The 13625-nt window shown below is 34.4% G+C and overlaps 1 protein-coding gene across 1 annotated transcript; it reads left to right on the forward strand.

The window, feature by feature from the left end:
* The first annotated feature begins 498 nt into the window (after positions 1-498).
* On the forward strand, positions 499-2458 carry LOC121445262 (zinc finger protein 709-like). Its single transcript, XM_041647301.1, has one exon. It carries the CDS (start codon positions 499-501, stop codon positions 2203-2205), a length of 1707 nt encoding a protein of 568 aa, XP_041503235.1. The 3' UTR covers positions 2206-2458.
* Positions 2459-13625: the final 11167 nt, after the last annotated feature.

A 13625-nucleotide genomic window follows, 5' to 3' on the forward strand; every position in this document is an offset into this window, starting at 1 on the left:
ACCTGTATTCATCTGTAATCTCCAGTGCTGTGTTCCATCATGTCCAGCATTTTATGTGTACTTGTGGGGGTTCAAACTCAGGCCCTCATGCTTGAGAGTCAAGCACTGTTCCAAGCCCTGTTCTAAGAATAGTCTCCATATAGCTGGTGTTAAGTCTATTATGGATACGACTAGTAAGATATTTTTTTAAGACAGAGCCTCACTATGTAAGGCTGACCTCAAGGAGACCTGCCTGCCTTTGCCTCCCAAGTGCTGGGAATAAGGCATGTACTGCTATGCCTGGCCTAGTAGAATTTTTTTTTTTATGAGAGGTGTAAAGAACCATTAAACAGACTTTCTGGATGACCAAACAGCATACCAGGCATCTGCTTTTCCTTCATAATATAGTTTCAGCGTAGCATTGGAATGATATTGTTAGAGTGTGGGCATTGACCAGAACACTGATGTTTACCTGGGTTTAACAGTTAGACAGTACACCATTCTGTAAACACTGTGCACATGAGCAGAGTGCTCCAGTATGTCTCACCCCTCCTCATTTTTCAGGGGTCTGTATCCTTCGAGGATGTGGCTGTGAACTTCACCTCAGAGGAGTGGGCTTTACTGAATTCTTCCCAAAAGAAGCTGCACAGAGATGTGATGCAGGAAACCTTCAGGAACCTGGCTGCCGTAGCAAAAAAGCAGGAAGATCAGACCCTTGAAGAGGATGATGAAAATTTAAGGAAAATTCTTCCCACTGAAGTTCAGACTGGATACAAACTATGTGAGAATCAAGAATATGCCAAGAAACCAGGCACTTATAAGGACTGTGGGAAAGTCTATAGTTCTCTCCAGTGCTTTCTGGAACATCTGAAGACTCACACAGAAGAGGAACCTTACAAATGTAAGCAAACTGAGGACTGTTTTAGTGGACACCGTGATGTTCATGACCCTGAAGGAATGCATGCTAAAGAAAAACTTTGTGTTTTAAAGCAGACTGGGAAAGATTTTTTGACTCTTGCTGGTATCCAACAGCATGTAACACATGATGGACATGGGCCATATATATGTAAAGTATGTGGTAAAGCCTTTCACTCTTCTGGTTCTTTCTTGACACATGAAAGAACACATACTGGAGTCCAGCTTTATACATGTAAGCAGTGTGGTAAGACCTTCACTTATTCCAGTGGCCTTCGCCGCCATGAAAGGACCCATAGTGGAGAGAAACCCTATAAATGCAAGCAATTTCTGAAAGTCTTTCCTTCTTTGAGTAAGGTTGAGGGTCATGAAAAGACTCATAATGTAGTAGAATACATATGTAATCAATGTGGGGTAGCCTTCATTGATCACAGTTCCCTTCAATGTCATGAAAAGATTCACAATTTGGAGAAACCCTATGTATACAAGCAATGTGGAAAAGCATTTACTTGTTCTAGTGCCTTGCGAAGACATGAACGAATTCATACTGGGGTGAAACCCTATGAATGTAAGGTATGTGGGAAAGCCTTCATTGATTGCAGTTCTCTTCAATGTCATGAAAGGATTCATAGTGGAGAGAAACCTTATGTGTGTAAGCTGTGTGGAAAAGCGTTCAGTTGCCAAGGTTCTCTTAAATGCCATGAAAGGATTCATAGTGGAGAGAAGCCCTATGCATGCAAGCAATGTGGGAAAAACTTCATGCATCACAATGCTCTTAGATACCACGAACAGATTCACAGTGGAGAGAAATCCTATGGGTGCAAGCAATGTGGGAAAGCCTTTGTGTTGAGCAGCGCATTGAAAAAACATGAACGAATTCACAGTGGATTGAAACCTTGTTTGTGCAGGGTGTGTGGAAAAGCCTTCACGTTTCATAGTTCCCTTCATTGCCATAAAAGGACTCACACCGGAGAGAAACCCTATGTATGTAAACAGTGTGGGAAAGCCTTTATGTATCACAGTTCTCTCCGTTGCCATGAAAATATTCACAGTGCAGAGAAACCCTATGTGTGTAAGCTGTGTGGGACAGCCTTCACTTTTCACAGTTCACTTCAGCGCCATGAGAGAATACACAGGGGAGAGAAACCCTATGTATGTAAGTTCTGTGGGAAAGCCTTCACTGATCACAGTTCCCTTCGATGCCATGAGAGAATTCACACTGGAGAGAAACCCTATGTGTGTAAACAGTGTGGAAAATCCTACAGTACTCATGGTTCTCTTCGATACCATGAAAGGATGCACTGTGTGTAAACTACATTGGAAGACGTTCTCCTCTTTGAATAAGTTTCAATTAACTAAAAAACAAAATATATGGTTATAAGCAATGCGAATAAGCCTTAACATGTTCTGGTTCCCGTCAAAAAACATGGGTGGAGACATATTGGAGAGTATCTCTAAATATATAATAAAGGGAGCTCCTTTATTGCCAGCTTTTTCTAGCAAGCATGATGGCTTAACGAATTTAACCTGTATTAATGTAAAGATGTGGGATTATCTCCACTTGCCTCTGTTCAGTTCTCAAAAAAAAAAAAAACACTAAGGGGATGGGGAGATGGCTCTGTCTATATCGTTCCAGCCACAGAAGTGTGGGTCCTGAGTTTAAATCCTCACTACCCATATGAAAGTCAGACGTGGTGGCACATGCCTATAATCCCAGTGCAAGGGAGGCAGAGACAGAATATCCCTGAGCTTGCTGGTTAGCTAGTCTCAAATCTGTTCAGGTTCAGTTAGAGATCTTTCAAAAAGTAAAGTGGAGAATGATTAAGGAAGACTTCCAACATTAACATCAACCTCTAGCCTCCCCTTGCAAGTATAATGTGAGCGACAGACACGAACACTCATCCTCACATGAATGCACACCACACACACAAAGAACACAGTGATGAGAAGAAATCTATAAGTCTTCACTTGGCCAGCACATACACAATCAAAACCTTGTAAGTAGAATCATCATTTGTAGCATGTGTCAGAGGCTGATGTAGAAGGATTCTATTAACAGAACTAATGTGAAGAGCCTAGCATAAAATAATGGATGGACTGCTTTAGAAATTGCACACTTCAAAGGAAATGTTGTAATGTTGATAAATATTTGTCAATGGCACATTCTTAGGTGGATCTAAATTATGTGCTTCTAATATTATTCTTGAAAGTAAATGTTTAAGTGAAGTTATTGCTAAGGTTTACTTAGTTGCATGTACTTAATCTATAGTTTCAGTATTGGTAATTCACTTAATAACTTTTTGTTTTTTAATTTAAAATGTTGAAATGTCTTTTTAATATGTGAGTGGTTTTAATTTTATGTAGTTTTAAAATAATTTTGTCTAATGAACATGTAAAAAAATTTTAATTTGGGCTGGGAAAATGGCTCAGTGGATGAGCATCAGGACCTAGGTCAGATCCCCAGTACTCATGTAACAAGCCGGATATGCCCAAAAATTTCTGTCTCCCTAGCACTGAAAGTAGGAAGTAATGCAGGAAGGACTTGCTAACCAACCAGTCTAGGTGAGAAACGAGCTCCAAGATTAGTGCAAGACCATGTCTCAAGCAATAGGCAGAGAATGGTAGGAGAGAATAGTTGGTGTCCTCTTCCATACATACAAGTTTGGTACTCACAAATATGAAAAGTTATTAATACTTGGGATTTTCCTACGAGGCTTTTGTCATAGGTCACGTATATAAATTCAGAACAAATGACTTTAAAGTGGATTTAGCTATTTTTCACTTTTAATATTTTCTCCAAGTTAGATTTCTGTACATATTCTATATTTTAACTGTTTTCAACAGTGTATACATTGATATGTGTTATCTTTTTCATATATGGATGATATATCTGCAAAATAATCATAAAAGAGATCAATTTCACAATTTTTCAATTTTTTTCTTTCATGTTAGAGTCATTATTGTCAAAATCCTACTAACTAATGCTCTTTTCCTACATAAATTTTTCATATTTAAAAAAAAAATGTACAAAATATTGAAAATATTTCGTTTTTGTATCTACTGGTGTGCAAGGGCTTCTGTAGCCTTTCATGTATTTATTTTTCCCTTCTTAACATTTACTGTGAACCTGGAAATCTCACAATGGATTCTTAACTTTTAAAGTGCCTTTCAAGAAAAAAAATACATTCATTGTTGTATTGCAAAATGGTGAAACATGCCAAAATTACATTTTATAAGAAATTCTATATTTATTTTGTGGTTTCTGATGTTATGTATTTTAAAAAGTAAATTACACCTTTACAATGCATATGGAAGAACTATAAGCTAGATAACCTTGATGTGTGATTGCTTGCAAGTGCATTTCATTTTCTGCTTGCCACATTTTGTATTTTCTATGAGAAAAATGTATGAGGAATGATCCCATTTAATCATCATTCTTGTTTATAGTTTACTATGTTAGTGACTGACTGTTTTTCTTTTATTCTTCTTTGTTTTTTTTTTCATTAAAATTGTTTGTTCGGTTGGTTTGAATAATTAACAAGCATACTCCAAGAAATAGTATGATTTTGGTGAAACAGCTCCGTGTAAACCACTCTTGTTCTTCTAAATTCTCTTAGTTTTAAAGTAATGGAACTTTTCCAGAGTATTTTAAACTTAATCCATGAACTCATTTTTATTAAGGCCCCTGTAAATGTCATAATACTAGGTTAATACAATATATGTCAGGAACAAAAATATAGTATATTGGCCTTCAAAGACCTCAAAAAGGGCCTTTGTGCTTCCTTCAGAGCTCTTATCCTGAAATTTGTATTATAAGCCAACAAGTCAAAGTTCATCAACAAAATGCTTAGCCTTCTTTTATGTATTTATCATCAGTTCAGTTCAATAGTAGGTAAAAGTCAATAAAGAGGTAAGTAGCAATATTATGTTTATTATACATAAATAAACTATTGCAATTATCATTTAGCGTTCTGAAGTCATTGCCGAGATTTGAATATTACTTGTATTCTATCAACCACGTGACTTGGAGATATTAATCTAACCTGTAGAAAAATCTCTATTTCATCATTCCTTTGAAAGCTAGGGTTGGTTTCAGCAGCCGAGAGAATTTCTGTGAGATTTCTTAGGCCTAAGTTCTAAACACTGAAATGAATACTCGTTTGAGAAGTCTTATAAGCCCAGCTAATGATTTTGAATCTGCCTTATAGGCACTGAAGAGTAAAGTTATTTTAATTTTTTTTTTAGTTTTACTAATTGCTATTCAAAGATGCATTTATCTATATATACATATATACAAGATGTAAACTCTCGGTTTTCTGAAGTAGATATCAAGATTGCTTGATGTCATAATTTCCCAGCATGACAGATTCTAATCCCGCTAAAATTGTGAGCCCAATAAACCATGCTTTAAGGTTCCTTGGAAATGATTATTTGTTTTGCTTTTTTCTTTTATAACAGCAATAGAATTATCAATGCAAAGATAACTAATTTCTGATTTCAAAAAAAAATGATACAATTGGCCTTGCTTAAAATAGATGATTGAATGGCAGGCAACAAATTTTTAAAAGTGAAAATAAGAGAATAAAAGCAACAAAAATTCAAAATGAGATTCTTAAATATTTGCTCTCAATCTCTGAAAATGCTCTTTAAAAGCATATTAAAATGTAATGTTATAATAGAATGACTAAAAATTAAGAACTGTCAACTTCTTTAAATTAGTAACATCATTTCCTCTCACATGCACTTACCTACTATTACTATAAATATGATTTTTAAGAATGTTTTAAGTCTACCTGTCTCTGTCTGATTTAAGACACCATAAACAGAGTTCAAAATTTATTTATATTTTATAGGTTACTATCTTATAGGTTACATATTGTTTTGCTTTCTTGAATATAAAAAATTAGCAATTTAACAAAAGTATAAAGTTATTACAGAAAATTATGGCGATATACCATAATGAGATACCCTTTCACATTTATAATAATGACTAAAATTTAAAAAAATACAACAACAAATTCTGGCAAAGATTCAGAAAACTTAGACCATTTACATTCTGGTGGTAAGAAAGTAGAATGTAACAGACACTTAAGACAGTGTCTGGCAGTACCTCTAAGATTATATGCAATTGCCATATGACCTCACCTTTAAATTCCAAATCAAAAAAAAAAAAAAAACCTCTAACCATACATAAACGTATACAAATGCATGCAGACACAGAAAACATGCTCATGAATGTTTGGAACATATAAACACCTTGGCCATAAACTAAATATAACCAATTTATATACTTCAGATGTAATTATGAAATCAAGTAATTATAATGCTGAAAAAGAATTAATCTTGAATCTATGCTAAATAAGTCATTTACAAGAGGCATGTTATTTTTATTTTGTAGGATATCTCCAAAATAAGCAACTCTATAAATACATTAAGTATGATTGTAATTTCCTAAATAGAGATAAATAAGGATCAGTCAACTTGTCAACTGGATATATAGTTTCTTCCATGTAATGTCATACAATTTAGGTTGTAAATGTCAGGTATGAACTTACTTCAGAATAATATCATGAGCCAGGCTGTTGTGGAACATGCCTTTATTCCCAGCACTCTGTAGGCAGAGGCAGGCAGATCTCTGTGGGTTTGAGACCAGCCTGGTTTACAAGAGCTAGTTCTAGGGACAGGCTCCAATGCTACAGAGAAACCCTGTCTCACCCCCCCCCATAATAGTATTAAATTATAAAAGGGATTTCAGATAAAGAGGATAAGATAGATATGCTTATTAAATATATACTCTGATACTATGAGAGGATCAGTAGTTGGGTCAGGGGGTAAAGTGATTGTCTTGGAAGCATGGGGCCAAGGTTTGAATCATTGGAAGCCGTATAAATGCTGAGTGAGTGTGAGAGTTTGCCCATAATTCTACTATTGGTCACAAGGGTTATACAAAGTAGGTGGGGTGGTTAATCTCTTCTATCATAAGGGTATGAATTCAACTGACAGACCCTGCTCTAATGAATCAACAGTTTTGAAGGAATTAGTTCATACATTATAGTGAAATGAATTTCATTTGAATTGAAAATGAATAATACATTTATGGATGAAAATATATAATATCAGTACAGATGAATCTGAACTGACATGTAGGTGCTGAGAAATAAAATCCTTCTAATTTAAAAATTGATTACCACAACTTATTCATTTTTGTCACCTAATTTTACAAAGAGAGATCAAATACATATATTTCTCAATGAGAAACACATGATAACTTTCAAGCATTATTATTAGGTTTATAAATTCATCCTTATAGGAAACTTAAATTTGTACTAAGATTAAAAAAAACTAGAAATACCCAAAATGTTCACTACTTTGAAACAGTATTTTCTCCTCTCAAAAGTTTCACAAACATAAAGGTATGTAGACTTTCAATAGATCAAAATAAGTACCTGTAAGTTATTTCAATTATATAAAATTTGACACAAATATGAAATTTATAGTTACATAAATATTTAAAAGAAGTTCTTGAAGACTGAAGAAGAGAGGAGGTACATCTTCTTATTGCAACTTAATAGACTACAGCTGACTGATATATAAGGAAATCCTGCCCTTATCTGAAGAGAAAGGCGGAATGGATGGGGGAAGAGATGTTCGAGGACAGGGAATGTTGGAATGAGGGGCTGGGAGGACAAGAGGGAGTAGAAATATTATAGGGCTAGACAAATTAATTAATTAATTAAAGAAAAAAATCTTAAGTATTTTAATAAGTCTTGTAAATGTTGAGCAACAAAGACAGTTTTGAACTACTGAGGGTATGAAGAAGTGGAAGAGAAAAGAGACAATGAGTGAAGAAAACTAGAAACATGCAAAGATACATTCTACATTACTAGTCTTGCCTTTCGATAAAGAAATTGCAGATTTTAAATAACATTTTATTTACTTTATGGAAATATTATGGTTAGTATTAATAGTCAAATTGTCCCATTTGACAGATGGCCTCAGACATGACTACCAAAAGATCGTCTTGTTTAAAATAGTTGATGTTGGAAGACAATTTTAATGATTTATTTTTTCATTTTTTATGTTTATGAATGTTTTGACCACATGTACATAGTCCAGTATGCATATCTGGTGTTTGCAAAGGTTAAATTATATCCTTTAATCCTCTTAAATTGGGGTTACAGATGAATCTGAACTGCCATGTAGATGCTAAGAAATAAAACTAAGTCCCCTGTAAGAGCAGCAAGTGCTTTTTTACTTTCCTGCCATGGGAAGATCCATCTTCACTGTGGCAGGATCATTGCATTGGCAAGATATTGCATACATGGCTTATTTGGTACTTTTGCATAGTAACTGAGTTTCCTTCTCAGCATCTGTCTCATATGTATGCATCCATTTTATATTTGTATATTATTTATATACTTAAATATATTTGCATATTGATTATACATGGTTAATATAGATATTTGAATTATTTTATGGTATAGTCAATTTTCTCAAAACTGCTTTTTTCTAAAAAATATATAAATGCTAATGTAATGAAATGTAAAATTAAACTTATTCTGGGTGAAACAAATACTCAAACCACAGCACAAAGTCATCTTGCTTTGTTATGACTTTCTGAAAGAAAAAGAAACTAAAAATTAATTGCCCAATTGGATGTTTATTCAAGCCAAAATTTGCTGCATTTACCTGTATACAACATAGCAGAATGAAATATCAGCTGAGGATAGAAAGTGTTCTCCATTATTCTCTGGATAAAAATGACACCATAGAAAGTAACTTTGCTTAAGGGAGCTTGCTGACAACCCATGAAATGTGTAGAGTATGTGAAATTCGATATTTCATATGAGAAAGGTGCTATTTTACTTTACTAAGCCATCTGGAGAATTGTGGATGAAATTTAGTAGCGCCCTTGCCAAACATAATGTCCTAAAATCCATGTAAACACTGAGAAAATATCATGGCAAGGCCAAATTATGACTAAAGACTAAAAGAATACAAATGGGTCCCACAAGACTTTCCGTTGGACATGAGATCCAAGGAAGATGTGGATGGTCAAATAGGACTACTTAGAGTATACACAACATAAAACAAAGAACACACAACTGTTAGCATTTTAGGCAAGCAAAGTTTGTTCAATAATTCCTTGTTTACCAGCTTTAACTCTCAATTCCATGAGAAATCTTAAGTAAGACCACTACTCAAGAGTTCTGTAGAAAGAAAATTGATAAGATTGCCATTTTATTGTGTTTTCCTACCTATCCATGAACATGGGAGATCTTTCCGTTTTCAGATATCTTCTTCAATTACTTTCTTCAAAGGCATTAAGTTTTTGTCATAAAGGTCTTTCTCTTGTTTGGTTAGAGTTACCACAAAGTATTTTGTATTATTTCTGGCTATTATAATGGACAATGTTTTTTGAATTTTTCTTGGCCCATATATCACTTGTATTTAGGAAGGATACTAATTTTGTTTGAGTTAATTTTTTATCCCATCACATTACTGAAGGTGTTTGTTGGCTGGAGGAGTTCTCTGGTAGAATTTTTGGGTCACCTCTGTACACTTTCATATCATCTGCAAATATTCCATCCAAACAAAAAAGAATATACCTTCTTCTCAGCACCTCATGGAACCTTCTCAAAAACTGACCACATACTTGATAACAAAACAAACCTCAACAAATACAAAAAAAAAATGGAATAACTCAATGTACCTTATCAGGTCACCATGGTTTAAAACTAGAAGTCAACAGCAATTCTAGTTCCAGAAAACCCATAAACACATGGGAATTAAACAATGCTCACCTAATTTAGGGGAAACAATGAAAGCAGTGTTAAGATTAAAGTCCATAGCACTAAATCCCTACATAAAAAAACTGGAAAAATCCCACACTAGTGAATTAATAGAACATTTGAAAACTTTAGAACAAAAAAAAAAACCAACTCACCTAAAAGAACTAGATGGCAGGAAATAATCAAATTGAGAACTGAAATCAACAAAATAGAAACAAAGAAATCAATACAAAGAATGAATGAGACAGAGTTGGTTCTTTGAGATTATCAACAAAATAGACAAACCTTTATCCATACTAACGAAAAGGCAGAGAGAGAATATCCAAATTAACAAAATCAGAAATACAAAGGGGAGCATAACACCAGACATAGAGGAAATACAGAGAATCATCAGGTCATATTTCAAAAACCTGTACTCCACAAAATTGGAAAGCTTAAAAGAAACAACTTTCTGGATAAATATCACTTATCAAAATTAAATCAAGACCAGATAAGCAAATTAAACAGACTTATAACTGCCGAAGAAATAGAGAGATCTTGATAAAGGGAGTCATTATGGGGTTAGGATGAAACCTGGTGTTAGAGAAATTCCTAGAAATCAAAAAGGATGACCCCTAATGAGACTTCTAGCTATAGTGGAGAGGGGGCCTGAACTGTTCTTCTGTAATTAGATTGATAACTACCCTAAATGTCAACATAGAACCTTCATCCAGTAACTGATGGAAGCAGATGCAGAGATGCACAGTTAAGCACTGGGATGAGCTCAAGGAATCAAGTAGAATAGAGGGAAGAAGGATTATATGTGCAAAGGGGGTCAAGGTCATGGTGGGGAAACCTGAAGAAGGATGCTTAACTCAAAGAAGCAGCTGACCTGAGTTCATGGGAACTCACATACTCTACCCTGAGAGCTGGGGAGCCTGACTGGGGCTGAAATAGCCCACCTGCATGTGGATGACAGTTGTGTAGCTTGGTTTGTGGGACCCTTGGCAATGTGATCAGGATCTCTCCCTGGTGTATGAGCTGACTTTATGAAGCCTAGTACCTATGAAGGGATGCCTTTCTAAGTCATGATGCAGGAGGGAGGGGCGTGGTCCAGGCTCAACTTATTGTGCCTGGCTTTGTTGACTCCCTATGGGAGGCCTTACCCTCTCTGAAGAGTAGATTGGGGGTGGTTTGGGGAAGGTGAGGGGAGCAGGATGATGAGAGGGAGGATGGACTGTGGTTGGACTTTAAAACGAATTTAAAAAAGAAGAAAGAGTACAGGTTTGTGATAAGTGAAAGTACAATTATAAGTCTTTTCTTACTTCAAATCTCCAGACTCAAAAAAGTCTGGTCAGCAGTGAGAAAAGTCCAAACTTGGAAGTCAAATAAGAATTTTTTTCAGTTTTACTGGAAAGAACTTTCAATGTCTGAATGAAAAAAAAAAGAAATAAATCTCTTATTTGAAATCTATAATATGTTTAGTTGACAGACTCAATTCAATGGATCCATAAAAACAGTGTGTCCCTTATGTAAGTAAAAGTTTAGACTATTAATCTGTAAGATTAACATCAAAATTTTATTTCTTAGGATTCCAACCTCCAAACATTTTGTCAATACCATTCTAAGTAAGGCATGTGAGAACTCCACCTTTTTATAATTAACATTTCCATTTATTACTATTCCTTCTACATATGTTAGTGTATATTTCATATACACTTGCCTCTACTTGAAACTTTGTAGATGGTCTAAGGATGCCTGCAAATTATAGAATAATTGTATTGTTTGTGTGATGTAAGCTTGTTCTATAGCACTGCAGAATAAGTAAATGAAGGCATGAAAAATATAATTATGATTAACTATACCATACATCAAATTTTAAAAAAAAATTACACAGAGTCTAGAGAGAGAGAGCTTATTTGGTACTCTAGCAGATTTTGTATTCAGTTCTCAGTACCCTTATGAAAGGTAGTAAATTTTTGTTTGTCCAGTTCCAAAAGAATTCATGCCTTTATCTGGCCTCCATGAGCTTTACATGTGCATGGTGCATTGAAAAAGATACAGGCAAACTACCTAGACACATAAAATAAAATATAAATATTTGAAAAATATATCCAATGTTTATTTTCATGTTCTGAAAATCATTCCTATGTATAAAAATATAAAATACATTATCTCGTAATTGCAGTATTTAATTTATTTTATTTACAAGTGAAAATTTTATATATTAACTATTTACAACATCATGTTTAATATGGGTATACACTATGGAATATTTGCATCAAAGTTTAGATATATTATCTAATATATTTAGTACATTTTTGTGAATACATTTAATATCTACTTTTCATCTATTCAGTCAGGAATATAATACCATTAACTATACTGAACATTCTTTTTTACTTGCTTAATATTTCTGTTTGTTTTACAGTTATTTATTTGTTTTGTGTTTGTATGTAATCATAACAACATGTATATGAAGGTCAAGGTCAGATTCCTGTTTGGTGACAGTCATCTGTAGTTAGCCGTCCCAACACTGACCCTATAGTGATGCTATAAACAGCATTACCTACAATCAAATTCAAGAACTTACACTTCTTGTCTAACTCAAATACTAAACTGAATCAACATCTTCTCATTTTGCTCACACTTTCCTATTCTCCAAAGTCACAACTCTTGTTTCTGTTTCAGGGAGTTTGATTTTGTTAGATTTGGCATGTCAGTCGTATCATATAATGTATGACTTTATGCATTTGCCTTGTTTCAAATATGACTTCCTCCAGATTCATCCATTTTGGTACAAGTGACAGAATTCTTTAATTTTAAGAAAATATATGATTTAATTATATATATATATATATATATATATATATACATATATTTAGTCATTTTCTTTATCTTCCATCTACTTTGTGTTAGTGAAATAAATTAATATTTTAGTTACTCTGAAAGACACTAGTGTAAACATGGAAGTGGATATCTATCTTCAAAAAACTAGTTTCATATTTACTGGATACACATTATTCATTGCTGGATACTATATTGTTGTATGTTTTAAGAATTATTCATTCTGATCTAGCTAGATTCTTGACTCCTGCCCTTTCAGGGAGTTTCAGGTGTGGACCTCTGCTTGTGACATGAATCTCAAGTTGTACCATTCATTGGTTGGCCACCCCCACAAGTTCTGGACCACCATTATCCCACTATATCTTGTAGGGAGGACAAATTGTAGGTCAAGAGTTTTGTGGCTGGGTTGGTGTCCCAATCTCGTCCCTGGAAGCCTTGCCTGATTACAGAAAATAGCTCGTTCGGGCTCTGTGTCCTCTGTTATTTGGAGTCTTCACTCAGATCATTGTTATAGATTCTTTGGAGTTTCTATTATACTACGTTTCTACCTTGCTCCAGAAATGCCCCTTAATTCCAATTGTCTTTTCCAGTACACTCTCACTCCACATTCCTGAACTGATCCCAACCCTACACACCCCTAGTTCATCTGCAAAATCTATTTTATTTCCCTTTCCAAGCAAGAACCCTGTATCCCCACTTGAGACCTTATTACTTACATCCTTGGTCTGTAGATTGTAGCATTGTTAAACTTTACAACTAATATCCACTTATAAGTAAGTACATGCCATGTTTTTATTTATGGATCTGGGTTACATCAATCAAGATAATTTTTTTCTAGTTCCATTCATTTGCGTGCAAATTTCATGATTTTTTAACCCCTTAATAATACTCCATTGTATAAATGTATACATTATTTATTCAGTTTTCAGTTAGGGACATCTAGGTTGTTTCCAGTTTTTGACGATTATGAATAAAGCTGCTATTAACATAGTTGAGCAAGTGTTCTTGTGGTAAGATGGAACATCTTTGGGGTATGCACCTAGAAGTGGTATCTCTGGGTCTTGAGGTAGATCTATTCCCAATTTTCTGAGACAACTCCATATTGAATTCTGA

This window comes from Microtus oregoni, unplaced genomic scaffold (assembly GCF_018167655.1).
Source record: "Microtus oregoni isolate MIOR12 unplaced genomic scaffold, Mior012 000170F_ref0000392, whole genome shotgun sequence".
Lineage (NCBI taxonomy): Eukaryota > Metazoa > Chordata > Mammalia > Rodentia > Cricetidae > Microtus > Microtus oregoni.

What these genes read in the sequence shown, in the direction of transcription:
- LOC121445262 (XM_041647301.1), top strand. Translation starts at nt 499, where the DNA reads ATGAGCAGAGTGCTCCAGTATGTCTCACCCCTCCTCATTTTTCAGGGG.